The sequence below is a fragment of the Mesoplodon mirus genome, assembly GCF_964341445.2.
Source record: "Mesoplodon mirus genome assembly, chromosome: 19".
In the NCBI taxonomy this organism is placed as follows: domain Eukaryota; kingdom Metazoa; phylum Chordata; class Mammalia; order Artiodactyla; family Ziphiidae; genus Mesoplodon; species Mesoplodon mirus.
The window spans coordinates 711,776-737,463 of NC_138995.1; the positions used below are offsets into that span (position 1 = coordinate 711,776).

Here is a 25,688-nt window from a genome sequence, read left to right on the forward strand (position 1 = left end):
CCCACGCACCGCAACAAAGAGCCCACACGCCGCAACAAAAAGGTCCCGCCTGCCACAGCTAAGACACAACACAGCCAAAAATTAAAAAAAAAAAAAAAAGATACCCGGGGCAGTGGGCAGGTATGGGGTGTGGGTGAAATGAGGCTGGCTGGCTGGTAGGTGATGGAGCTGCGGGGGGGAGGGCCGCTGCCTGAATGTCCGCTTGTGTAACTGTCTTTACCTTGTTATTAGGGAGCAGTGAGAGGCGTGCACATGGGGCCTCAGGGGCGGGCTCTGCAGGGGCGACACGGGGCCTCAGGGGCGGGCTCTGCAGAGGGGACACGGGGCCTCAGGCGTGGGCTCTGCAGTGGGGAGAGGGCCAAGGGCCGGGAGACGGGAGATGACCTGGGAGTGTCTGGGCGGGCTGGTGGCCTTCAGGGCTGCATACGGCAGAGACCCTTTCTCGGCCGGAGGGAGGACAGCGTTGAGGGGACTTAACCTGTGTTGCTGGTCTCAGAGGGAGGGGCCGTAGCCAGGGAACGTGGTGGCCTCAAGCAGTTGGGGTGTTCTTCGGCTGGCAGACAGCAAGGACACGGGACCAGAGCCCTGACTCTGGCCCCAGGATTGTCCAACACCGTGGTGATTTGTCGGAGGGCAGGGGAGCGCCTGCCCAGGAAGCAGTGTCCTCCTGCCATGCAGACCCAGGTACAGCTGTGTGCAGCCCAGGCTGAAGTGGAGGCCGCCGTCCCGTTTGCCAGGCACCTGGGGGAGGCTGTGGGTTCCGCCCTGGCCACCCGAGTGAAGCGAGGCTCGAGATGGAGTGAGTCACACGGAACTCTTTGGTTTCCTGGTGCATCTGAACGTCGTCTGCACTGGACAGTTGCCGTTAGGTGTGCAATAGCAGTATCTGTGAACAGTTTGCACTCCTTCGTTAAGAAATACATCATTGCAGGACCTCCCTGGCGGTCCAGTGGTTAAGACTCCACACCTCCACTGTAGGGGACATGGGTTCAATCCCGGGTTAGAGAACTAAGATCCTGCACGCCGTGCCATGCGGCCTTAAAAAAAAATAATAAATAAAATACATTATTGCTAAAAAATTGTAACTGTCACCTGAAGCTCCAGGAGTCGTGATCTTTTTGCTGGTGGAGGGTCTGAAATACTGCGAGAACTACCAAAATGTGACACAGAGACACCAAGTGAGCAAATGGCGCCAGTAGACTTGCTGGGTGCAGGGTCGCCACAGACCTTCAGTCTGTAGACAACACGGCATCTGAAGCGCAGTAAAGTGAGGTCTGCTGTCCTTTTGTTCACTGGGTCCTGGGCATGGATTAGAGACAGGTGATCTTACTTTCCTGCAATAAACGAAAACATGCAATACACCTGCTTCCACAAGTTTGGTCTTTGTTTTCTCTACTGTGTAACACGCCCCCGCCTCCCCCACCCCCACCCCCCATAAAAGCCTTCCCCCCAAGTTGCAGGAACCTGGTGGCGCAAGGGGAGCAGCCTGTGGGAGTGGTGGGTCTGTGGTCGGAGAGGCCTCGCAGGCAGCGCGAACAGCCTCCAGCCCTTGGCCTGGTCGTGCTCAGGCCCTGCGAAGGGGCCACAGTTGGGCGTCGGCGCGGTGGCCGCTCAGTGTTTCTCAGGGTCCCTGACGGGCCTCTCACTGCTCCGCAGGTGGTGAAGCTGCTGCTCCGGTATGGAGGGAACCCTCAGCAGAGCAACAGGAAGGGCGAGACGCCGCTGAAGGTGGCCAGCTCCCCGACCATGGTGAACCTGCTGCTGGGCAAGGGCACCTACACGTCCAGCGAGGAGAGCTCGGCCGGTCAGTGCTGCGGGGGTGCGGGCGGGGCAGGTGGCGTCACCGCAGTCAGCAGGGCTCTCTTGGCAGCCTGCTTGGACACCTGCTGCTGATGGGAGCTTCTGGACTGTGAGGAGTCCCCCCGCCGAGCCGGGATGGGGGGCTTCCGTGCAGGGCCTCCAGCCCCGTGTCTGTGCAGACCTCTCTGTACCCCTCTGCCCAGGGCCGGCCCCAACCTGCACTAAGCCAGGTGACGCGCTTGTTCGGCGGCCGCCCTCCCCTCCCCAGGCACCCGCAGCCCCTGCCTGAAGCACCTCTGACCTCCTCCCCCTGTCCCCGCAGAGAGCTCCGAGGAGGAGGACGACGCCCCATCATTCGCACCTTCCAGCTCCGTCGACGGCAATAACACGGACTCCGAGTTTGAGAAAGGCCTGAAGCACAAGGCTAAGAACGCGGAGCCCCAGAAAGCTGTGACCCCCGTCAAGGACGAGTACGAGTTTGACGAGGACGACGAGCAGGACCGGGTCCCTCCCGTGGACGACAAGCACTTGCTGAAGAAGGATTACAGGAAGGAAGCCAAGTCCAGTAGTTTCATTTCTATACCCAAAATGGAAGTGAAAAGTTACACTAAAAACAGCTCGATTGCACCAAAGAAGGCGTCGCATCGCGTCGTGTCGGACACGTCCGACGAGGAGGACGTCAGTGTCGCCGTGGGGACCGGGGAGAAGCTGAGGCTCTCGGCTCACACGCTGCTGCCTGGCAACAAGACACGGGAGCCTTCCAACTCCAAGCAGCAGAAGGAGAAAAATAAAGTGAAAAAGAAGCGGAAGAAAGAAATCAAGGGCAAAGAAGTGCGGTTTGGGAAGAGGAGCGACAAGTTCTGCTCCTCCGAGTCCGAGAGCGAGTCTTCGGAGAGCGGCGAGGATGGCGGGGACTCGGCGGGGAGCACCGGCTGCCTCAAGGAGTCCCCGCTGGTGCTGAAGGACCCTGCCCTGTTCAGCTCCCTGTCCGCCTCCTCCACCTCATCCCACGGCAGCTCCGCCCCCCAGAAGCATAACCCCAGCCACGCGGACCCGCACACCAAGCACTGGCGGACAGACAATTGGAAAACCGTCTCCTCTCCAGCCTGGTCCGAGGTCAGCTCCTTATCAGACTCCACGAGGACGAGACTGAGCAGCGAGTCTGATGGCTCCTCCGAGGGCTCCAGCGTGGAGTCGCTGAAGCCGGTCAGGAAGAGGCAGGAGCACAGGAAGAGGGCCAGCCTGCAGGGCACGCTGCCTGATAGGAAGAACTCCTTCCATCCTGGCGGGGATGGCGCCATCCCCAAGCTGGACAAGGAGGGCAAAGTCGTCAAGAAACACAAGACGAAACATAAACACAAAAGCAAGGAGAAGGGGCTGTGCTCCGTCAGCCAGGAGCTGAAGCTGAAGAGCTTCACCTACGAGTACGAGGATTCCAAGCAGAGGGCAGACAAGGCGATCCTCCTGGATGACGTGCCGGCTGAGAGCAAGCTGAAAGGCCTGAAGCACGAGCGAGACCACTGTAAGAAAGAGGAGAAACTCGGCAAAATGAAGTCGGAGGAGAAGGAGTGGCTCTTTAAGGACGAGATGATCAAAGTCTCCAGAGAGGACAAGTCACTCAAGAGAATCAGGGACCTGAACAAGGACGGGGGCAGGGCCTTCCGGGAGGAGAAGGACCGTTCCAGCAAAGCCGACAAGGAGAAACTGCTGAAGGAAAAGTCTCCGAAAGAGGAGAAGCTGAGGCTCTACAAAGAGGAAAGGAAGAAGAAGTCCAAAGACAGGCCCTCAAAATTAGAGAAAAAGAATGACTTTAAAGAGGATAAAATTTCTAAGGAGAAAACCTTCAGAGAGGATAAAGACAAGCTCAGAAAAGCGCACAGGGAGGGCTCTGCCCTGGACGAGTGTTGTAACAGAGGCCAGTTCCTGGAGAGCGAGGACACTAAGTTCAGTCTTTCTGATGATCAGGATCGGTGGTTCTCTGACTTGTCAGATTCATCCTTCGATTTCAAAGGGGAGGACAGCTGGGACTCTCCCGTGACGGACTATAGGGACCTGAAGAGCGAGTCTGTGGCCAGGCTGATCCTGGAGACGGTGAAAGAGGAGAGTAAGGAGAAGAGGCGCGAGAACAAGGCCCGGGAGAAGCGTGCGGACAAGGACATCTTCTCTCGGAAGAAGGACAGGGACTGCCTGGAGCGGGGCTCGGAGCGGAGGAGGGAGCACGCCGCCGACAGGCACAGGGCCGTGCCCGGCTACCTATGTGAGAAGGACAGGAGGAGGCGGGAGTGCACGGAAGGCGGCCGGGACAGGAAGGAGCCCCCCGAGGCCGCCAAGGAGCGGAGAGATGGCCGTGCAAAGCCCGAGGAGGCGCACAGGGAGGACCTGAAGGAGTGCGGCTGCGAGGGCGTCTTCAAGGACAGGCCCGAGTGTGACTTCGGGAAGAGCCTGGAGCCCTGGGAGAGGCACCACCCGGCGAGAGAGAAGGAGAAGAAGGAGAGGCTCAAGCTAGAGAAGTACAGAGACAAGTCCAGTGACAAGGACAGAAACGAAAAACTGATCCTTGAAAAGTGTCAGAAGGACAGAGAATTTGATAAGTGTTTTAAAGAGAAAAAGGACGCCAAGGAGAAGCATAAAGACGTGCATAGCAAAGACAGAGAGAGAAAGGCATCTCTCGACCAAGGCAAAGACAAACGGGAGAAGAGTTTCCCCGGAATTCTCTCCGAGGACTTCTCTGAAAAAAAAGATGAAAAGAAGGGTAAAGAGAAAAGCTGGTACATTGCAGATATATTCACTGATGAAAGCGAAGATGAAAAGGATGATTACACGGCGAGCGGCTTCAAAGTCGGGGAGGCCAGCGAGGGGCGGGGGGACGGCCCCCCCGAGAGGGAGGACGGGCGGGAGCCGCACCCCCCCGACAGGCACCGGAAGCACTCGGCTGACAGGCAGCACGCGGAGAAGCAGAAGGACCGAGAGATGCGAGAGAAGAAGAAGGAGAAGGGCGCCGCGGACGGGGGGAAGGACAGGAAGGAGAAGCCCGCGGAGAGGCCCAGGGACAAGAAGGACAGGAGGGACCGCGCGCCGGCGGACCCCCCCCCGGACAGGAGGGGCCGGCAGAGGCCGCCCGAGAAGGGCGAGAGGAGGGCCCCCGCGGAGGACAAGGCCAGGAGCAGGCACCGCGAGCGGAAGGCGAGCAAGGGCACCGACGCGGACAAGAGCCTGCTGGAGCGGCTGGAGGAGGCGGCGCTGCAGGACGTGCGCGAGGACTCCAACGACAAGGCCAGCGACGCGTCGTCGGACGGCTTCCCCGACCGCGGCCACGACCCGGGCCTCAGCGCCCTCCTGGATGTGCCCTTCCCGGAGCCCCTGGAGGAGCGGGCGCGGGAGAGGGAGCGGCACCGGCACGCCTCGTCCTCCTCCAAGAAGAGCCACGACCGAGAGCGGGTCAGGAAGGACAAGCCCGAGAAGAAGGAGAAGAGCGACGACTGCAAGGACGCGGGCGGCCGGAAGGACAGCGGCCAGTACGAGAAGGAGGTCCTGGAGGCCGACGCTTACGGCCTCTCCTACAGCCTCAAGGCCGACGCAGAGGACGAGCTGGAGAAAACCATCGAGTTGTTTTCTGCTGAAAAGAAGGAGAAAAATGATCCTGAAAGAGAACCTCCCAAGAAGGTAGAGAAGGAACTGAGGCCTTACGGCTCTAGCAGCGTGAGCCTCCTGAAGGAGAAGAGGCGGCGGGAGAAGCACCGGGAGCGGTGGCGGGACGAGAAGGAGCGGCACCGGGACCGGCACGGGGACGGGCCCCCGCGGCAGCACCGGGAGGAGCTCAAGTCCACGGCCCGGGACAAGGACAACCCTCCCGGCTGCTTCCGAGACAGGCCCAAGGACGAGGGCGGGAAGCTTGGCGAGGCCAAGCTGAAGGAGAAGCTCAAGGAGAACCTGGACAAAGAGAAGGGCGACCCCGTGAAGCTCAGCAACGGGAATGACAAGCTCCTCCCGGTCAGGGACCCAGGGAAGAAAGACGTCCGGCCCCGGGAGAAGCTCCTGGGCGACGGGGACCTGATGATGACGAGCTTCGAGCGGATGCTCTCCCAGAAAGACCTGGAGATCGAGGAGCGCCACAAACGGCACAAGGAGAGGATGAAGCAGATGGAGAAGCTGCGCCACCGCTCCGGTGACCCCAAGCTCAAGGAGAAGGCTAGGCCCGCCGAGGACGGGAGGAAGAAGGGCCTGGACGGCCCGCTGAAGAAGCCGCTGGGGCTGGACCCTGCCCCGAAGGACAGGAAGCTCAAGGAGTCAGCCCCTGCTGCCCCTGCTGCCGAGAACAAGCCCCACCCGGGACCCGCGGTGGACCCCCGAGACTGGCTGGCAGGCCCCCACATGAAAGAGGTCTTGCCCGCTTCCCCCAGGCCGGACCACGGCCGGCCCACCGGGGTCCCCACCCCTGCCTCGGTGGTGTCCTGCCCCAGCTACGAGGAGGCCATGCACACGCCCCGGACCCCGTCCTGCAGCGCCGACGACTACCCCGACCTCATGTTCGACTGCACAGACCCCCAGCCCGTGTCCAGCACGTCCGCCAGCGCCTGCTCGCCCTCCTTTTTCGACAGGTTCTCTGTGGCCGCCGGCGGGGGGATTTCAGAAACCCCGGGCCAGACGCCTACGAGGCCGCTGTGCACGAACCTTTACCGCTCGGTGTCCGTGGACATCAGGAGGACCCCTGAGGAAGAGTTCGGACTCGGGGACAAGCTGTTCAGACAGCAGAGCGTCCCCGCGGCGCCCAGCTACAGCTCGCCGGGGCGGCACCCGGAGGACAAGGCCCCGGGGCCCCCAGCACCCACCGAGAAGTTCGCCTGCCTGTCTCCGGGGTATTACTCCCCGGACTATGGCATCCCCTCCCCCAAAGCGGATGCCTTGCACTGCCCGCCTGCGGCCGCAGCCAACATCACCCCGTCCCCAGAGGGCGCCTTCTCCGGCTTACCGACAAAGTCCCCCCCTTCACACAGAGACGAGCTCTTGGCCCCGTCCATGGAGGGGGCCCTTCCCCCTGACCTTGGCATTCCCCTGGATGCCACGGAGGACCAGCAGGCCACCGCGGCCATCATCCCCCCGGAGCCCAGCTTCCTGGAGCCCCTGGACGAGGGCCCTTTCAGCACCGTCATCACAGAGGAGCCGGTCGAGTGGGCGCACCCCGCCACTGTGGAGCAGGGCCTCCCCTCTGGCCTCCTCGGGGGCACCCCCGAAAACCCCGCCAGCTGGCCCGTGGGGTCGGACCTCCTGCTGAAGTCCCCACAGAGATTCCCGGAGTCCCCGAAACATTTCTGCCCTGCCGAGTCTCTCCACCCGGAGCCCCCTTACCCGGTGTCCCCCGTCTCATACCCTCTGTCAGTCCCCGAGCCAGGACTGGAAGTCAAGGACGAGGCCGGGGAAGCGGTCCCGGCCGCGGTCTCTGCTTCAGAAGACCCAGCCGCGTTTGCCCCTCCCTCTAGGCTGGAGTCCTTCTTCAGTAACTGCAAGTCCCTTCCGGAGGCACCCCCCGACGCGCCCCCTGAGCCTGCGTGTGTGACGGCCGTGGCTCAGGTGGAGGCCCTGGGTCCCCTGGAGAATAACTTCCTGGAAAGTGGTCACAACCTGTCTGCCCTCGGCCAGGTGGAGCCGGTGCCCTGGCCCGGTGCCTTCCCCGCCACCGAGGATGACCTCGACCTGGGACCTTTCTCGCTGCCGGAGCTTCCTCTCCAGACGAAGGATGTTTCCGACGTCGAAGCAGAGCCTGTGGAGGAGAGTCCTCTCGTTCCTCTGGACAACGCCGCCGCGCTCCCGAGCGGCGGGGATGTCCCTGTGGCAGCTGCTGACGAACAGCTGGTGCTGCCTCCTGACCAGGTGGCCGCCCGGCTCACAACCGAGCCTGCGCCTGAGCCCCCAGAGGAGCCGAAGCCGGTCGCGCTGCCCGAGGCCACAGTGGAGGCCGGGCCGGAGGGGAGGGCCCCCGAGGACTCCGACCCTGGCTCTGGGCCCACGCCAGCCCCCTCAGAGCAGCATCCACCGGGGAGTGGGGACGAGCAGGCCGAGGGCCCAGACCCCTCGGCCACGCCCCACAGTGCTCCCGAAGCCCCCGGGGACGGCTCGGCCCAGGCCCGCGCGGTGGATGGGGCCGGCCCCCAGGACAGTGCCGGGCTCGAGGAGCCTCCGGACGGCGTCCAGCCTGAAGCCCCCGAACCAGAACCCAAACCGACAGCCGAAGCCCCAAAGGCACCCAAGGTGGAGGAGATGCCCCAGCGCATGACCAGGACCCGGGCCCAGATGCTGGCCAACCAGCACAAGCAGAGCTCGCCGCCCACCGAGAAGGAGCCTGCGGCCGCGCCCACGCCCAGAGCCAAGTGCCGGGGCTCTGAGGATGACGACCCCCAGGCCCAGCACCCACGCAAACGCCGCTTCCAGCGCTCCAGCCAGCAGCTGGCCCAGCAGATGCACACGTCCACACGTCAGACGCGGGAGGTGATCCAGCAGACGCTGGCTGCCATCGTGGACGCCATCAAGCTGGACGCCATTGAGCCTTACCACAGCGACAGGTCCAACCCGTACTTCGAGTACCTGCAGATCAGGAAGAAGATTGAGGAGAAGCGCAAGATCCTCTGCTACATCAGCCCGCAGGCGCCCCAGTGCTACGCCGAGTACGTCACTTACACCGGCTCCTACCTCTTGGACGGCAAGCCGCTCAGCAAGTTGCACATCCCCGTGGTGAGTGCCTGCCCGGCGTGGGGGGGGCGCCCCCCAGGCCCAGCACCCGGGACCCGCTGCGCTGTCCTCCCTGTCATTCCCCGTCTGCCCCGTGTCGGTTGCCACCCAGTCCGCGTGCTTGGACCTCGGCTGACCCAGGCTCCACCCACGTGGGGCACGCCTGGCCCCCTCTCTGGCTCAGTGCCCCCTCCACCCCCTTCAACAGCCTGAGGGCTCCCCAGACTCCACCCCTGGCCCCCAGCGGCCCGACGGTGCCAACCCAAGGCCAGAGCCCAGTCCTTTTCCCCCAGAGGCCTGAGGGCACCTCTCCTGCCTCCTCAGAACAGGCCCTTCCTTGGGTTTCCGGGCTTTCCCACCTGCCCAGTCAGGCCCACGCCCCGCCTTTCGGCCGTCTGTTCGCGTGCCCCCTCCACTGGGTGGTTCGCCCCACGTCTGTGCAGATGTGACCTGTCCGAGCCCCACCACGCACACCCCACCCCTCTTTCACGGCCAGATGCGGGCCGTTGGCAGGTCCTGCCACGCGGAGCCATGCGGAGCCACGCGGAGCCACGCGGGGAGAGCGCATCCTCCACGGGCTGCTGCCCGCGGGCCCCCCGGCAGCAGGCACAGGTGTCGCGGCCAGTAAAGCTGCCTGCAGCCACCTGTGCTCAGTGGTGGCCAGAGCCGCCCAGGTGCTGCCCGTCCACACCCGTGTGGCGGACTTGCCTCATTTTTTGACCAGCCCACCCCACCCCCACCCCACCCCCGTGAGGAAAAAAGCCCAGCTTTCTGCTTGTTCCGCCTCTCGGGCCCGGGAGAGGCCCCTGTAACAGCTGTCAGTGCTGCCCGGGACGGGCCCCCTCCGTGGGGCTACTGTCACGCGTGGGTCCTGCGGTCAGGCCTCGGCCTGCACTGCCCGTTCCCAGGCAGGAAGTAGGGCTGAGGGGGGAGCCCGAGGCACTGGATTCAGGGTGAACCTGGCCTGGGATCCCTGGTCAGTGAGACTTGTTTGCTGTTTGGTTTCAGTAACTGAAATTTAGACAAACAGCACCGTGGCCACCGTAGAACACCGTAGAACATTAGCAAACTAGAGAGAAAGCTGTGCTCCTGCCTCCCCCTGGACCCCCGCCACCCGAGTTCACCCCGCAGCAGCTTGCGTGTCTCCTGGAGCTCAGCCCTCTCTAGCGGCGGGGTTCTGGCTCACAGCCTGTCACCCCGCAGCCAGGCCCAGGCCTCATTCCCACACCCTCCAGAGCTGGGGAGGGCAAAACGGAGGTGACCTCACACCCACAACAGCCCCAGACAAGACCCCTGCACAGAGACCACCGCAGGCACCCAAGAGGCAAGGTGCCCTGGGCCCCGGGGCCGTGATGGGCAGGACGTGCGGCCAGAGAGACCCGGCTGGGTGGTTTCATCTCGGGTTTTGAGATTTTGGACCGAAAAGTTGGAAGACAGCATGTACCTTGAGCTTGGGCCTCGAGTCCAGCCCCTCAGAGGGTCTTGTCTGTGGCGGCCACTGTACCGTGGGCTATTTATTCCTCCCCTCCAGCCCGAGGTCGTGGCCACACGAGCCACCGCACCCTACTTGGCCTCGGTCACCAGGGAGGGGCTCCTCGGCAGTCCCGTGCTTCCTGGCCCCATGAGAGGCTCCAGCCCATCTGGTGCTGTTGTGACACGTGACACGTTTCCTGTGTGTTTCGTCGGAAGCACCGGCGGCTTCTCCCGGGTTCAAGGATGGTAGTGCCCGGGCGAGCCCTCTCCCTCGCTGACGCCCTGGGAAGATGGGCAGGCCCAGTTGTCCTATTCGTGTGGCCTCTGGGCAGCTGTGTCCCAGTGGGCCTCATGGTTACTCAGGGTGCGTGAAGCCCGCGGCAAACAGAGGGACACCCTGCCCCTCCTCCATTCCCTCTTGGCCGCGCAAGGGCCGCGGTGCAGATGCCCTCTGTTCTTAGCTTCCCTCGCCTCCCCCATCTCTGCCGATGGGGGTTCTGGGAGGACCAGCCACGCGGGGGGGCAGGCGCTCACTCACCTACTCTTGGGGAAAGGCATCACCTAGCGCATCCGCGTCTTCACGGGCCCGTGGTCTCCGGGGTGATTCACGGTCCCCGCTGACCCCCATCTCCCCTGTGACTGCAGATCGCGCCCCCTCCCTCCCTGGCGGAGCCCCTGAAGGAGCTATTCAAGCAGCAGGAGGCCGTGCGCGGGAAGCTGCGCCTGCAGCACAGCATCGAGCGGGTAAGCGGGCAGCCGCGGGCCCAGGGCGCCCGGCCCGGGTGGGGCTCAGCTCACCAGCCCCTCTCCTCCAGGAAAAGCTGATCGTCTCCTGCGAACAGGAGATCCTGCGGGTTCACTGCCGGGCGGCGAGGACCATCGCGAACCAGGCGGTGCCGTTCAGCGCCTGCACCATGCTGCTGGACTCGGAGGTGTACAACATGCCGCTCGAGAGCCAGGTGGGTGTCCGGGGGACGGCTCGGCACCGGAGCGGCGCCGGGGTCACGGGCTGGGCCTCTACTGAGGGTTCCCCCTGAAACTCACGTGCGACCTGCACGCGCAGCAGGGCTAACTCAACAAAGGCCCCAGACAGGCTGTCACGCCGGGGACCACGGTGCTGCTGCCCCTGACGGGCATGCGGGCCCAGGGCACACCCAGCAGCTGGAACACACAGTGTGCCTCGTCTGTCCACTCCAGAGTCCAGCCCGCCTCCCTCCACCCCCAGGGCTGTGTTTGTCCCATGAGGTCACACCCTTCCCCAGCCGACCCCTGTCCCCGTGGTACCTGTGCCCCTAAGGGCCCCACCCGCCGCTGACACACGGGAGATCTAAAATGTGCAGAAAATCTAAAATGTGCAGAAAGCAAGTCGATTCCCGTCCTCCCTGATGTTCTCTCCTCCCCCGCAGCCACTGTGACTCTCAGCCCAGAGCGTGTCCTTCTGGGCCAGGCCTCGGTGCTGAGTTCCCTCCTGACAGAGGCCCCTAGTGACCCCAGGCCCACAGGTGGATCACATGGACCCCTGGGTGTCTGAGCAGCATTCCCAGGTTGGCCGCGTGGTGACGTACGGTGGTTCAGTTAAACCTTATTTCTTTTTAGTGCGTTAAAAAAGAGTCCTTACAAATAACCTTTAAGGATACATCTTTAAAAGTGTCTACGTTTAACATACTATGCGTATGCATAGCAACGAGTTTTCCCTAAAGCAAAAACATTTGTCCACAAAGTATTTTAGGGATTGGGTGGAAGTTTTGCTTTTTGCATCTGAAAGAAAAAAGAATCTGCTCACCTTCAAGGGATTGCTGGGTTTCCTCTGAATGTCAAGGAGACAGGACTCTCAGGCTGCAGCCTCCTCCCCTCAAGCCCCTTCGTAGTGGGGCCTGGGCTTCCCCCAGGCAAGTGGTTGCCTGTGGGCGAGAGAGAGACTTTACTGCCCTGAGACCCGGGAGGCCCTGCAAACCCAGCTGGCAGGAGCCTGTGGGGACCTACTGTTCCCGAGGCTGCCTTGCTTGTAAACCACAGTCCACCGTGGGCAGCCTTGCAGCCACCCCAGGCCTCGCAGACGTCCTTTCAAAGAAAAAGTCACTGTCGCTTTTTACCCTCGCCGGCTTGCCCTGGGGCCTCCCCAGGAGACGGAGGGGAGCCTGAAGGCGCTGCCGGGGTCCCGAGTCACCACAGGGCAGCTCCCCCCACGGACAGCGTGGAGAGCTGGTGGGGGAGGGAGGGCCCTGCTGGTCGGCCCTTGACCGGGGGACACGGGGCTTGACATGCCAGGCAGGCCCACCCCTCCCGGACGCCCACACATGCTTCACTCTCCCGCCAGGGCGATGAGAACAAGTCGGTGCGGGACCGGTTCAACGCCCGCCAGTTCATCTCCTGGCTGCAGGACGTGGACGACAAGTACGACCGCATGAAGGTGAGCCCCGGCCCCGGCGGCGGCGGCGGGGCCAGGGCTCTTCTGGGCGGGGGCGGCAGGGCCGTGTTCGGAGGAGGCAGCTTCAGACTCGCTCTGAGCCCAGCTGGCAGTGAGGGAGCCGAGGCCTCCCCGCCCCCATGTTGCCTCTTAGAGTGTCTTCCCTCCTGTCCAGGTGTGCGGGGAGCAGCTCCTGTCACCAGCTGGCGGTCAGACCTCTGTGGGACCCCACCTTGAGCCCTCCTCAAAGGTCACAGCATCCACCCATCACCCCTGCCCTGGCTGTGCTGACCAGTGCAGCGGGCAGAGGACGGGGGGGAGATAGAGAGAGATTAGCAAGTAAGAAGCAAGTCCTTGTCTGCAGGGGTGCGAGGGTTGCACCCGGGGTCCCCCGTGAACACTGACCGGCAGTGACGTGCCCGTTACAGAATTAACACCTAGAAGCCGGCACCACCGGGAAGCCCCAGGAGGCAGGGCCCGCTGCGTGGAGCTGATGGAGCCGTGACCCAGGCTCCCGCGCTGGGCTGCCAGCCTCACCCCTTGCCTCAGTGACCCTGCCTCCGGCACTGCGGCAGCGCACCCAGAGGGGCGGCCAGGAGGCCAGAGCAGAGAGGAACCAGCCTACAGGGCGTTCAGGCCCAGCTGAGGCCGGGCGCAGGCCGCATTTCTAACAAGCTCCAGGGTGACCGCTCGGGGGGTCCCACGGTCACTCCTCCCACCACCAGCCAGCCTGAAGGGAGCTGCACGGGAAACTTTCCTATAAAGAGAGAAATAATTTCTGACCCAAGTAAAAGTTAGATTTGGTACATTACAAAGACAACGTAAGTCCCGTTTCCTTAATGTGCCAAGAACTTACAAACCAATAAGAAAAACGGATAGAAAAAGGAATTGGTGAAGTACGGAGAGTGCAGGGGCACGAAACGGCCACCCGCGTGGCCACTGGTCTCAGAGCACAGGGTGGACGAGGTCCTATTCAGGAGACAGGCTGCCCTCTCTCTGTTCCTGCAGCCCTGGGACAACTCTCCGGACATGCTGCATGTTTCACGGGGTTTAGCCTAACAAACAATTTCATTTTAGTAACTGAAAGCTCAGGGGTAAGTACAGTTCTAGTCAAGAGATGGAAACATGGTGTAACACTTTAAATTAGGTGAAAGCAGCCGGACTCCTGAGGGTGTCTGAGCTGTCACGCTTTTTGCTGAAGTCTCCCTGAGGATGACGAGCAGCCCAGGCACGCCGAGGAGGACACGGCTGGCCATGGAGCACGTGGGGCTTGTTTCCAGAACACTTTTTTAAACTGAACTATTTTAAGCAGATCAGACATTGTGATACCTGGCCCTACATGCTTGTGTGCACATCGAAGAAAATAAGATGATCTTCCTGCACACTGCCACGCGGCTAACTCTGTTCCCCTGAAGGCTGGTCTTCCGCCCACTGTGCTCTGTGTCGCCCGCCTTGTACCCCAAACGCCACCCCCCCACACGTGCTGTTGGTAACCCAGGTACCATCATTATTTCAGTTTCAACATTCTCCCTTAACATGAAATACAGAGTACGCCTTTAGTCGTGTAACTGTTTACCTTACTTAGCACCCACCTAAGAGTAAACACGTGAATTTCTAAAAGGCATAACTTCCACTGTGAATGCACATGGAGCCAATGTCACCCACCATAAATAAGATAAATGGAAACTGAGAACAGAAGAGCAAAGCTATTACATATCCCGACTAGAGGCTGTGGTGAAACCCCCAGGGTGGGGGCACAGAGCAGGGATGATGGACAGACCCCCGTGTGGTCCGCAAAGCCACTCACCGCGCAGGACGAGGCCCAGGCGCGAGAGGTCGTGCTGAGGCCAGAGCGCGGCCGGGTCCCCCGCCCCGACGTCCCGGGAGGCGCTGCGGCGGGGGCGTGGGTGCGGGGGCGGCCGGGGTCTCGCCTGCCCCCCTCACCCGCTGCGTTTCCCGCGCAGACGTGTCTCCTGATGCGGCAGCAACACGAGGCCGCGGCCCTGAACGCCGTGCAGAGGATGGAGTGGCAGCTGAAGGCGCAGGAGCTGGACCCCGCCGCGCACAAGGCCCTGTGCGTGAACGAGGTGCCCTCCTTCTACGTACCCATGGTCGACGTCAACGACGACTTCGTGCTGCTCCCGGCCTGACGCGCTGGCACAGCCGCCCGGCTCACAGGCGAGCCCCCCGGTCCGCCACCGAGTCCGGGCGGTGGAAGGAGACCACGTCCCCGGTGGGGACACCCAGGGAGAAGCCCGCGCTGGGCCGCTGGCACGCGGCGCTCTCACAGCCACCGCCGCAGGAGGACGCGGAGCCGGATACACGGACACGGCAGCCTCGGGCTCGTCCGGCGGCTGCACGGGCATCTCAGGAGCTGCAGGATGGAGAGCGTCTTTTTAAAATTCCTCGTTCCATTTCTGATCGACTAAAGAGAATAAAGTTAAGGCGACCACCCCTCAGCAACAGCGGCCTCCGGGTCGGAGGGTGGGGAGAGCTTCGGGCCGGCTGCCGTCCTGTCGCCACGAAGCTGCCGACGGTGCCGGCCCGAGACCTGGGCTGGGACGCCGGGCCGGGTGAGGGCCTGGCTGTGCCGCCCGCCCACCTCACAGGGACACGCAGGCAGGACTCCGGGTTGTGTTTTTAATGGAGTCAAATCCACGTGGTTTGTATATTTTTTCCTTTAATCTTGGGCATTTTGTTTCTCTTTCTGAGAACATAACTTGAAACACTACAGAGCCAATAATCATATAAAAAGTGTACCCGTAAACGCTGTACAGTTTTATACACGTTCACAATGTACTTTTGCTGCCTTCTAGATAATTTATTTTGCAACACATTACTGCACAGTTGTAAATAACTTATGTACTGTAACGAACGTCACTTCAGTTATGTGTAAAGAAACAAATAAATTAATTAAATGCTCTTTGTACACCACAGGCCCCTCAGGAGGGTAGACGTGGCTGTGAGGGGAGGGTTCCCGCCCTGGAAATTAATTTTGAAACAAACATACTCCCCCCGCCCCGCCCCCTTTCCTGCCCTCCACTCAACAAACGACTGGGGCTGCTGGCCGGGACGGCAGGGGTTACCCAGAGGCTCTTTCCCAGCGCCCGTCCGAGTGGGCAGGAGACCAGGGGGGGCATGCGCTGGGGCAGCAGGTCCCCTGGGTGGCGGCTGTGGACGGACCACGGTCTCCCGACTCCCCGTGGGGCTGCCACGTGGGAGTCCCCCCCTGGGCCGTGTGTTGCACCTGAAAACCAGCTCGCGGGGCAGGCGTCGGAGATCTGAGCCCAGCGTGACGTGGGGTCTGTGCTCCTCTCCAAGGAGGGCACGCACAGGGCGAGGCCGGGGGCCCCTTCTGAGCAGAGGCATCCGTCCTGCCCGCTCCATCCACAATTCCCGCCCAACGGCTGTGGCTCAAGCCGGACGGCAAGGGGTGGAGGCTGCGGGGCCAGGCAGGGGGTCTGGGGTGGCCCTGGCCCTGGCCCGAGTCCTCGGGCACCTTGCTCCCCGCCCCCCCGTGATTCCTGTGCCTGGTGGGGGTGGGAGCTGCAGACGTGACCCCACCTGGGAGGGACAGCCCAGCCCTGTGCCACCAGCAGGCCCCACAGAACGGCCCTGACGGTGCCCCAGACCAGCTGGAGGTGGTTTCCTCTTTCTGGGCTGCCTGGCCCGACCCAGGCTCTCGGTTTCTGCCTCAGAGACGCCCCGACTCCGCATTCCCCTTTGTGCGAACCCCCGCCCCCCAGCCCCAGCCGGTCCCACCTCGAGTGACCCTGGGGCGGGGCCAGAGCCTTCACTGCCCAGCATCTTTCTAAGCAGCATGAATTAGGTCGCACCTGTTCATCTGGCACATCCTAGCATCAGCAACTTCAGGCCACCCGGCAGAGACCCCGCACTCAGAGAGGTCCCACCCGTTGTAGGTGCTGGTCCCGCTGCACCAAGCGCGTCTGGAGGTGTACCCCATGCTCTGGCGCGTCTACACCACAATGACATTGTGACATCAGGACGTCCCTTTCCTGGCTCTGCGTGTGACTTCCTGCCATGAGAGACAACGGCACGGATGCTCTCGTCACATGGCTGTGCAGGGGTGGGCCCCAGAGAACAAAAAGGGATTCATATCCAGGATGTAAATAGAGAACCCGTAAAACTCAACTGCAAAAAAAAAAAAAAAAATTCAAAAATGGGCAAAGAACTTGAATAGTCCTTTCCCCAAAGAAGATATACAAACGGTCAATAAGCTCATGAACAAATGCTCACCATCACTCATCACTAGGGAAATGCAGATGAGAACCACAGTAAGATACCCCCTGACACTCATTAGGATGGCTGCTAACAGCAACAGAAAACAACAAGCACTCGGTGAGGACGTGGAGAAACTGGAACCCTTGTGCACTGCTGGTGGGAGTGGAAAATGGTGCGGCCACTGTGGAGGACAGTATGGAGGTCCATCAACTATACTTACCATGTGATCCAGCAATCCCACTTCTGGGTACATACCCAGAGGAACTGAAACCAGGGTCTCCAAGACATACCTGTACACCCACGTTCATCACAGCACTTATTCACAACAGCTAAAACATGGAACACACCCAGCTATCCACTGGCGGATGAATGGATAAAGAAAAGGTGGCACATATACCTGATATACACTGTCAGACGCTAGAGCATGGATGAACCTTAAGGACGTTATGCTAAATGAAACAAGACAAATACTGCGCGATTCCACTTATAGGAGGTACTGTGAGTAGTCAAAGTCAGAGAGACAGAAAATATAACAGTGGTCGTGGTCACCCGGGCGGGGGGGGATGGGTGCTGAAATTCGGGCCTCGGAGGTCAGACCTGGGGAGGAAACTTGGGTTGATTGTGCGGAAAACAGCCTGGGGGGTGGGGCTGGAATCTGGTGCAACTGCAACTGAGGGTGTACGCAGAGGAAGCCTGGGGTGCCTTGGAGGCCGGGCACCATTGTTTGGGGGGTGCGTGAGAGGAGGAGCGGGACCTGCAATTGTAGCCTTTTCCCTGGCGTGTGTGATCGCAGAGAGTGGGACACCAACCGCACGGGCTCCAGGAGTGGCCGCGAGCCACCTCCAGTCCGCCGCATCCTTCAGGGGTGTGCCTAAGCTGCCACCACTGCCGAGAAACCCAGGACCGGTCAGCAGCTGCCACATCTGCACACCCCGAGCAAGGGGACGACAACCAGCACACACGGAGGAAAGAGCTGACAAGCATCCACACGAAAAACAGCCCTGGTACCAAATATATTACACCCACGAGAGCTACACAGGGATGCCCCCACATGTAAACAGCCCTCCAAAGCCACAGTTGATAATTGCTTCTCCTAAACACACAGAGTAAGAGAAATAAGAAGAGGAACCACTCTCAGTTAAAAGACCAAGAGAATTCTGCTGAAAGAAACAATAACACAGACCTCTTCACTCCAACAGACACTGAGTTCAAAAAGGAAATTAAGGAATTAAGAAAGGCTATCGGGGACTTCCCTGATGGTGCAGTGGTTAAGAATCCTCCTGCCAATGCAGTGGACACAGGTTCAAGCCCTGGTCCGGGAAGATTGCACATGCCACGGAGCAACTAAGCCTGTGCGCGACAACTACTGAGCCTGCGCGCTAGAGCCTGCAAGCCACAACTGCTGAGCCCATGCACCACAACTACTGAAGCCCGCGTGCCTAGAGTCCATGCTCTGCAACAAGGGAAGCCACCGCAATGAGAAGCCTGTGCACTGCAACGAAGAGTAGCCCCCGCTCACCGCAACTAGAGAAAGCCCGTGCACAGCAACAAAGACCCAACACAGCCATAAATTAATTAATTAATTAGTTAATTAATTAATTTTAAAAAAGAAAGGCTATCGACAGAAATGCAGAGTACTATAAAAAAAGAAACAAACTCTGAAGGGTACCAAAAACAATTAGAAAACTCATTTGCAGAGACAAAAGCTGAGCTAAAGGCAATGAATAGCAGAATGAATAATGCAGAAGAATGAATAAGTGAAGGTAGACCAATGGAAATGAGGAAATGACCCAATCAGAAAAGCAGAGAGAAAGCCAAATGAAAAAAAAAAAAAAGCAATATAAGAGGCCTATGGGAGAATATAAAGCGTGCCCATCTACACATTATAGGGATTCCAGAATGGAAAGAAAGGGAAAAGGGCACCACAAATGTATCCGAAGAAATTACGGCTGAAAACTTTCCAAATCTAAAGAAGGAAACATATCCAGGTAGAGGAAGCACAGGGGGTCCCAAACCACACAAACCTACACCAAGACATATTATAATAAAAATGGCAAAAGTTAAAGATTAAGAGAGGATTCTAAAGGCAGCAAGAGAAAAACAAATAGTGACAAGGGGACCCACATTAGGCTATCAGCTGATTTCTCTACAGAAACACTGCGGGCCAGAGGGAGTGGCAGGACAGAGTCAAAGTCCTGGAAGGGAAAAATCTACAACCAGGACACTCCGCCCCGCAAGGTTCTCACTTAGAATAAAGGAGAGAGAAAGGATTTCTCAGACAAGCAAAAACTAAAAGAATACAGCAATACGTAACCTATCCTAAAGGAAATACTGAAAGGACTTCTCTAAATAGAACTAAGAATCTATAGGAAAGAGAAAAATCACAATTGGAAAATAAATCACTTAAATAAGCCAGTACACAGATTTTTTAAACATCAAAAAATTTCTGTGAAACTGAATGATAACCAGAGTGAAGAGCAAAAGGATGAACATGAAGATGTAAGAAGGGATGTCAGCATCCTAACATGTGGGGGGAGGAGAGTAAGAGAATGTAGACCTTTCTTTCATTTCCTAGGATGTGTTTGAGCCCATATGACTCCCAGTCTAGGGCAAGCAGATATAGGAAGGGGTTAACATACTCGAAAACCAGGGCAACCACAAATCAAAAACATACAATAGACTCACAAAAACCAAAAAGAAGAGGACATAAGTATAATTCAAGAGAAAATCATCGGGGAATTCCCTGGCGGTCCAGTGCTTAGGACTCCGAGCTCTCACTGCCAAGGGCCCGGGTTCAATCCCTGGTAGGGGAACTAAGATCCCTCAAGCCGCGTGGCATGGCCAAAAAAAAATCATCAAACCACAAAAGGAGAAACAAAAAGTTGTCAATAATTACCTTAAAATGTCAATGGACTAAATGCTCCAGTCAAAAGACACAGAGTGGCAGATTGGATTAAAAACAAAAAAAAGAGCCTACAATATGCTGCCTACAGGAGGCCCACTTTAGGGCAAAGGACACACACAGATTGAAAGTAAGGGGATGGAAAAAGATATTTCATGCAAACAAACGACAAGAGAGTGGGGGTCGCAATACTCATATCAGACAAAATAGACTTCAAAACAAAAGCCATAAAGAAAGATAAAGAAGGGCACTATATAATGATAAAAGGATCAATACAAGGGGAGGATATTACACTTCTCAACATATATGCTCCTTATATAGGAGCACTCAAATACGTAAAACAAATAACAGACATAAAGAGAGAAACTGACAGGAATACAATAATAGTAGGAGGAGGAGACTTTAACACCCCACTCAGAGCCTCTAGACAGAGAATCAGTAAGGCAAGAGAGATCCCAAGTGATACAAGAGAGCAGTAAGACTTAACTGACATTACACCCAAAACAACCAGAATATACATTCCTTTCAAGGGCACATGGCACATTATATAGGACTGACCACATAATAAGCCTCAACAAATTTCAGAGTAGAGAAATTATATCAAGTATCTTTTCTGACCACAATGGCATGAAACTAGAAATTAACCACAGAAGAAAAAATGAGAGCTCTTTTACGTGGTGCCTTGGATGCAGCTGGTCACTTAAGGATGAAGCTGAACATTTCTTTCCTGGCCATTGGCTGCCAGAAACTCATTGAAGTGGATGATGAATGAAAACTTCATACCATTTATGAGAATCGTACGGCCGAAGAAGTTGCTGCTGACACTCTGGGTGAAGAATGGAAGGGTCATGTGATCCGAATCAGTGGTGGGAACGACAAGCAGGGTTTCCCCATGAAGCAGGGTGTCTGGACCCACGGCCGTGGACGCCTGCTGCTGAATGAGGGATAGTCCTGTTACAGACCAAGGAGGACTGGAGAAAGAATTCACAAATCTGTATGGGGTTGCACTGTGGATGCCAATCTGAGTGGTCTCAATTTGGTCTTCGTAAAAAAAAAGGGAGAAAAATATTACTGGACTCACTGATACTACTGTGCCTCATCGCCTGGGACCCAAAAGAGCTGGCAGAGGGCCTTCCCTGGTGGCTCAGTGGTTAAGAATCCGCCTGCCTGGGGCTTCCCTGGTGGCACAGTGGTTGGGAGTCCGCCTGCCGATGCAGGGGACGCGGGTTTGTGCCCTGGTCTAGGAGGATCCCACATGCTGCGGAGCAGCTGGGCCCGTGAGCCATGGCCGCTGAGCCTGCGCGTCTGGAGCCTGTGCTCCGCGACGGGAGAGGCCACAATGGTGAGAGGCCCACGTACCGCAAAAAAAAAAAAAAAAAAAAAGAATCCGCCCGCCAATGCATGGGACACAGGTTCGAGCCCTGGGCCAGGAAGATCCCACATGCCACGGAGCAACTAAGCCTGGGCACCACAACTACTGAGCCTGTGCTCTAGAGCCCACGAGCCACAACTACTGAGCCCGCGTGCTACAACTACTGAAGCCCATGCGCCTAGAGCCCGTGCTCCACAACAAGAGAAGCCACCTCAATGAGAAGCCCGCGCACCACAACGAAGAGTAGCCCCCGCTCGCCACAACTAGAGAAAGCCTGCGTGCAGCAACAAAGACCCAACACAGCCAAAAAATAAAAAATCAATCAATCAGTCAATAAAAAGAGCGAGCAGAATCCATAAACTTTTCAGTCTCTCTAAAGAAGATGACGTCCACCAGTATGCTGTGAGAAACCCCCTAAACAAAGGTAAGAAATCTAGGACCAAAGCACACAAGATTCAGTGTCTTTTTACTACATGTGTTCTGCAACACAAATGTCGGTGTATTGCTCTGAAGAAACAACTTTCTAGGAAAACTAAGGCAGAGACTGCAGAATATGCTAAACTCTTGGCCAAGAGAACGAAGAAGGCCAAAGAAAAATGCTGGGAACAGATTGTCAAGAGGTGGAGGCTGTCCTCTCTGAGAGCTTCTACCTCTGAGTCCAGTCAAAAATGAGATGTTCGGACTTCCCTGGTGGTGCAGTGGTTAAGAATCCGCCTGCCAATGCAGGGGACACGGGTTTGAGCCCTGGTCCAGGAAGATCCCACGTGCCGTGGAGCAACTAAGCCCATGCACCACAACTACTGAGCCCGTGCTCTAGAGCCCACGTGCCATAACTACTGAAGCCCGCATGCCTAGAGCCTGTGCTCTGCAACAAGAGAAGCCACTGCAATGAGAAGCCCGCGCACGCACTGCAACAAAGAGTAGCCCCTGCTCACCACAACTAGAGAAAGCCTGTGTGCAGCAATGCAGACCCAACACAGCCAAAAATAAAGTGAATAAATAAATTTATTTTTTAAAAAATGAGATGTTCTAGGAGTTCACTGGTGGCACAGTGGTAAAGAATCCGCCTTCCAATGCAGGAGATGCAGGTTCAATCCCTGGTTGGGGAACTAAGGTCCCACATGCCACAGAGCAACTAAGCCCACATGCCACAACTACTAAGCCCACATGCTCTGGAGCCTGTGCGCCACAACTAGAGAGCCCACACACCACAGCTACCGAGCCTGTGCATTCTGCAGCCCATGCGCCACGATTAGAGAGCCCTCATGCCACTAGAGAGAAGCCCGTGCGCTGCAACAAAGATCCCGCATGCCACAACCAAGACCTGATGCAGCCAAATAAATAAAATAAAAATTTTTTAAAAGAAATAAAACTGAGAAAATATTCATTATGTAACATGAAACTAACCAAATTTTTTTAAAAATGAGATGTTCTAACAAATAAGATCAGACATTAGAAAAAAAAAGAAATGGGGAAAAAAAACGATAACAACCTGCTACTAAAAAACCAATGGGTTAACGATGAAATCAAAGAGGAAATTTAAAAATACCTTGAAAAAATGAAAATACAACCATACAAAATCAAAAAAAAAAAGAAAAAAGAAAACAGAACCATCAAAAGCTATGGGATGCAGCAAAAGCAGTTGTTACAGGGAAGTTCATAACAGTACAGGTCTTCCTCTATAAACAAGAAAAATCTCAAACAACCTAACCTACCACTTAAAATAATTAGAAAAAGAAGAACAAGCAAAACCTAAATTCAGCAGAAGGAAGGAAATAATAAAGATCAGAGAAGAAAGAAATAAAATAGAGATTAAAAAAAATAGAAATAGGGCCTCCCTGGTGGCGCAGTGGTTGAGAGTCCGCCTGCCGATGCAGGGGATACGGGTTCGTGCCCCGGTCTGAGAGGATCCCATATGCCGCGGAGCGGCTGGGCCCGTGAGCCATGGCCACTGGGCCTGCGCATCCGGAGCCTGTGCTCCGCAACGGGAGAGGCCACAACAGTGAGAGGCCCGCATACCGCAAAAAGAAAAAAAAAAAAAAAGAAATAAATCAATAAAACTAAGAGTTGGTTCTTTGGAAGGATAAACACGATGGACAAACCTCTGGCCAGGCTCACCAAGAAGAAAAGAGAGAGAACCCAAATAAAATAAGAAATGAAAAAGGAAACATAACAACTGATGCCACAGAAATATAAAAAACTGTAAGGGAAACTACTATGAACAAGTGTATACCAACAAATTCAACAACCTAGAAGAAATTGACAAGTTTCTAGAAACATACAGCCCACCAAAACTGTATTAGGAAAAAATAGATAATTTGAACAGACTGATCACTAGAAGTGAAATAGAATCTGTAATTTTAAAAAACTCCCTACAAACACAAGTCCAGGACCAGATGGCCTCACAGGTGAATTATACCAAACATGCAAAAAAGAACTTATTCCGATCCTTCTAAAACTCTTGCCAAAAAAATGGAAGAGGAGGGAACACTTCCAAAGACATGCTATGAAGCCACCATCACCCTGATAACAAAACCAAAGACACCACCAAAAAGGAAAGTTACAGGCCAGTATCTCTGAAGAATATAGATGCAAAAATTCTCAAAATATTAGCAAACCGAATCCAACAACACATAAAAAAGATCATACACCATGACCAAGTGTGATTCATCGCAAGTTCACAAGGATGGTTCAACGTAATGGAAATCATTGCGATACACCACATAAACAGAACCACATGATCATCTCGACAGATGCGGAAAAAGCATTTAACAAGATTCAAATCCATTCATGATAAAAATTCTTACCAAAGTGGGTATATAGAAGGATCATATCTCAATATAATAAAAGCTATTTATGACAAGCCCATAGCCAACATAATACTCAATGGTGAAAAGCTGAAAGCTCTCCCGCTAAAAATCTGGAACAAAACAAGGATGCCCAGTCTCACCTCTTCTATTTAACATAGGATTGGAGTCCTAGCCACAGCCACCAGACAAGAAAAAGAAATAAAATGTAAACAAATTGGAAGGGAAGAGGTAAAATTGTCATTATATGAAGATGATATGACACTATATATAGAAAACCCTGAAGACTCCACACAAAAACTTCTAGAACTGATAAAGGAATTCAGCAAGGTAGCAAGATGCAACATTAACACACAGAAATGGGTCACATTTCTGTACACCAGCAGTGAGATATCAGAAAGGGAATTTAAATAAACAAAACTTTTTTTTTGGCTGCGCCATCTGGCATGCAGGATCTTAGTTCCCCAACAAGGGGTTGAACCCGTGCCCCCTTCAGTGGAAGCGTGGAGTTGTAACCACTGGGCTGCCAGGGAAGTCCAACAATACCTTTTAAAACTGCACCCCCCCAAAATAAAATACTTAGGAATAAACCTGACCAAGGAGGTGAAAGACTTATACACTGCAAACTATAAAACATTAATAAAGGAAAGTGGAGCTGATTCAAAGAAATGTAAAGATATCCCATGCTCTTGGACTGGAAGAATTATATTGTTAGAATGGCCATACTACCCAAAGCAATCTACAGATTTAATGTGATCCCTATCAAATTACCCATAACATTTTTCACAGAACTAGAATGAGCAATTCTAAAATTCATATGGAACCATAAAAGACCCAGAATTGCCAAAGCAATCCTGAAGAAAAGGAACAAAGCAAAAGCCATATCCCTCCCAGACTTCAGACAATATTACAAAGCTACAGTAATCAAAACAGCATGGTACTGGCATAAAAATAGACACATGGATCAATGGAACAGAATAGAGAGCCCAGAAATAAACCCACACACCTAAGGTCAATTAATCTTCGACAAAGAAGGCAAGAATATACAATGGGAAAAAGACAGGCTCTTCAGCACGTGGTGCAGGGAAAGTTGGACAACCGCATGTAATCAGTGAAATCAGAACACACTCTCACACCATGCACAAATATAAACTCAAAATGGCTTAAAGACTTCAACATAAGACATGACACCATAAAACTCCTAGAAGAGATCACAGGCAAAACATTCTCTGACATAAATCGTATTATTGTTTTCTTAGGTTAATCTCCCAAGGCAATAGAAATAAAAACAAAAATAAACAAATGAGACCTAATCAAACTTACAAGCTTTTGCACAGCAAAGAAAACGATAAACAAAATGAAAACACAACCTACAGAATGGGAAAAAATATTTGCACGTGATGCAATCGACAAGGGCTTAATTTCTAAAAGTTACAAACAGTTCATACAACTCAACAACAAAAAAACCACCCAATTGCAAAAATGGGCAGAAGACCTAAATAGACATTTCTCCAAAGAAGAAATACAGACGGCCAATAGGCACATGAAAAGATGTTCAACATTGCTAATGATTAGACAAACGCAAATCAAAACTACAATGAGGTACCACCTCACACCGGTCAGAACGGCCATCATTAAAAAGTCTACAATAACAAATGCTGGAGAGGGTGTGAGGTAAAGGGAACCCCTCTGCACTGTTGGTGGGAATGTAAATTGGTGCAGCCACTATGGAAAAAAGTATGGAGGTTCCTCACAAAACTAAAAATAGAGTTGCCATAGGATCCAGCAATCCCACTCCTGGGCATATGTCCAGAGAAAACTATAATTTGAAAATATATATGCACCCCAACATTCACTGCAGCATAGTTACAATAGCCAAGACACAGAAACAACCAAAAGGTCCACTGACAGATGAACAGAAAAGAAGATGTGGTACATCTGTACAATGGAATACTACTCAGC

General features: G+C 55.6%; 1 protein-coding gene and 1 pseudogene across 10 annotated transcripts in view; both read left to right on the forward strand.

Moving 5' to 3' along the window:
• The window catches only part of ANKRD11 (ankyrin repeat domain containing 11), a 165,630-nt gene extending 150,311 nt beyond the window's left edge, over positions 1 to 15,319 (forward strand). For 7 of the 9 annotated variants that reach the window (XM_082606347.1, XM_082606350.1, XM_082606346.1 and 4 more), the window contains 6 exons: positions 1,657 to 1,804; positions 2,123 to 8,526; positions 10,642 to 10,740; positions 10,812 to 10,955; positions 12,314 to 12,406; positions 14,368 to 15,319. In XM_082606347.1, coding sequence (XP_082462473.1) covers positions 1,657 to 1,804; positions 2,123 to 8,526; positions 10,642 to 10,740; positions 10,812 to 10,955; positions 12,314 to 12,406; positions 14,368 to 14,553 — 7,074 coding nt within the window. In that variant the 3' untranslated portion in view covers positions 14,554 to 15,319. Of the gene's footprint in view, positions 1 to 1,656; positions 1,805 to 2,122; positions 8,527 to 10,641; positions 10,741 to 10,811; positions 10,956 to 12,313; positions 12,407 to 12,578; positions 12,743 to 14,367 lie in introns of all 9 variants that reach the window. The other 2 variants (XM_082606349.1, XM_082606342.1) reach the window with 2 other exon arrangements.
• Positions 15,320 to 20,212: 4,893 nt separating this feature from the next.
• Positions 20,213 to 21,591, forward strand: LOC309794936 (small ribosomal subunit protein eS6-like; annotated as a pseudogene). Its single transcript has 2 exons — positions 20,213 to 20,694; positions 21,270 to 21,591. The product of its transcript is annotated as a small ribosomal subunit protein eS6-like (transcript).
• The last annotated feature ends 4,097 nt before the right edge of the window (positions 21,592 to 25,688 follow it).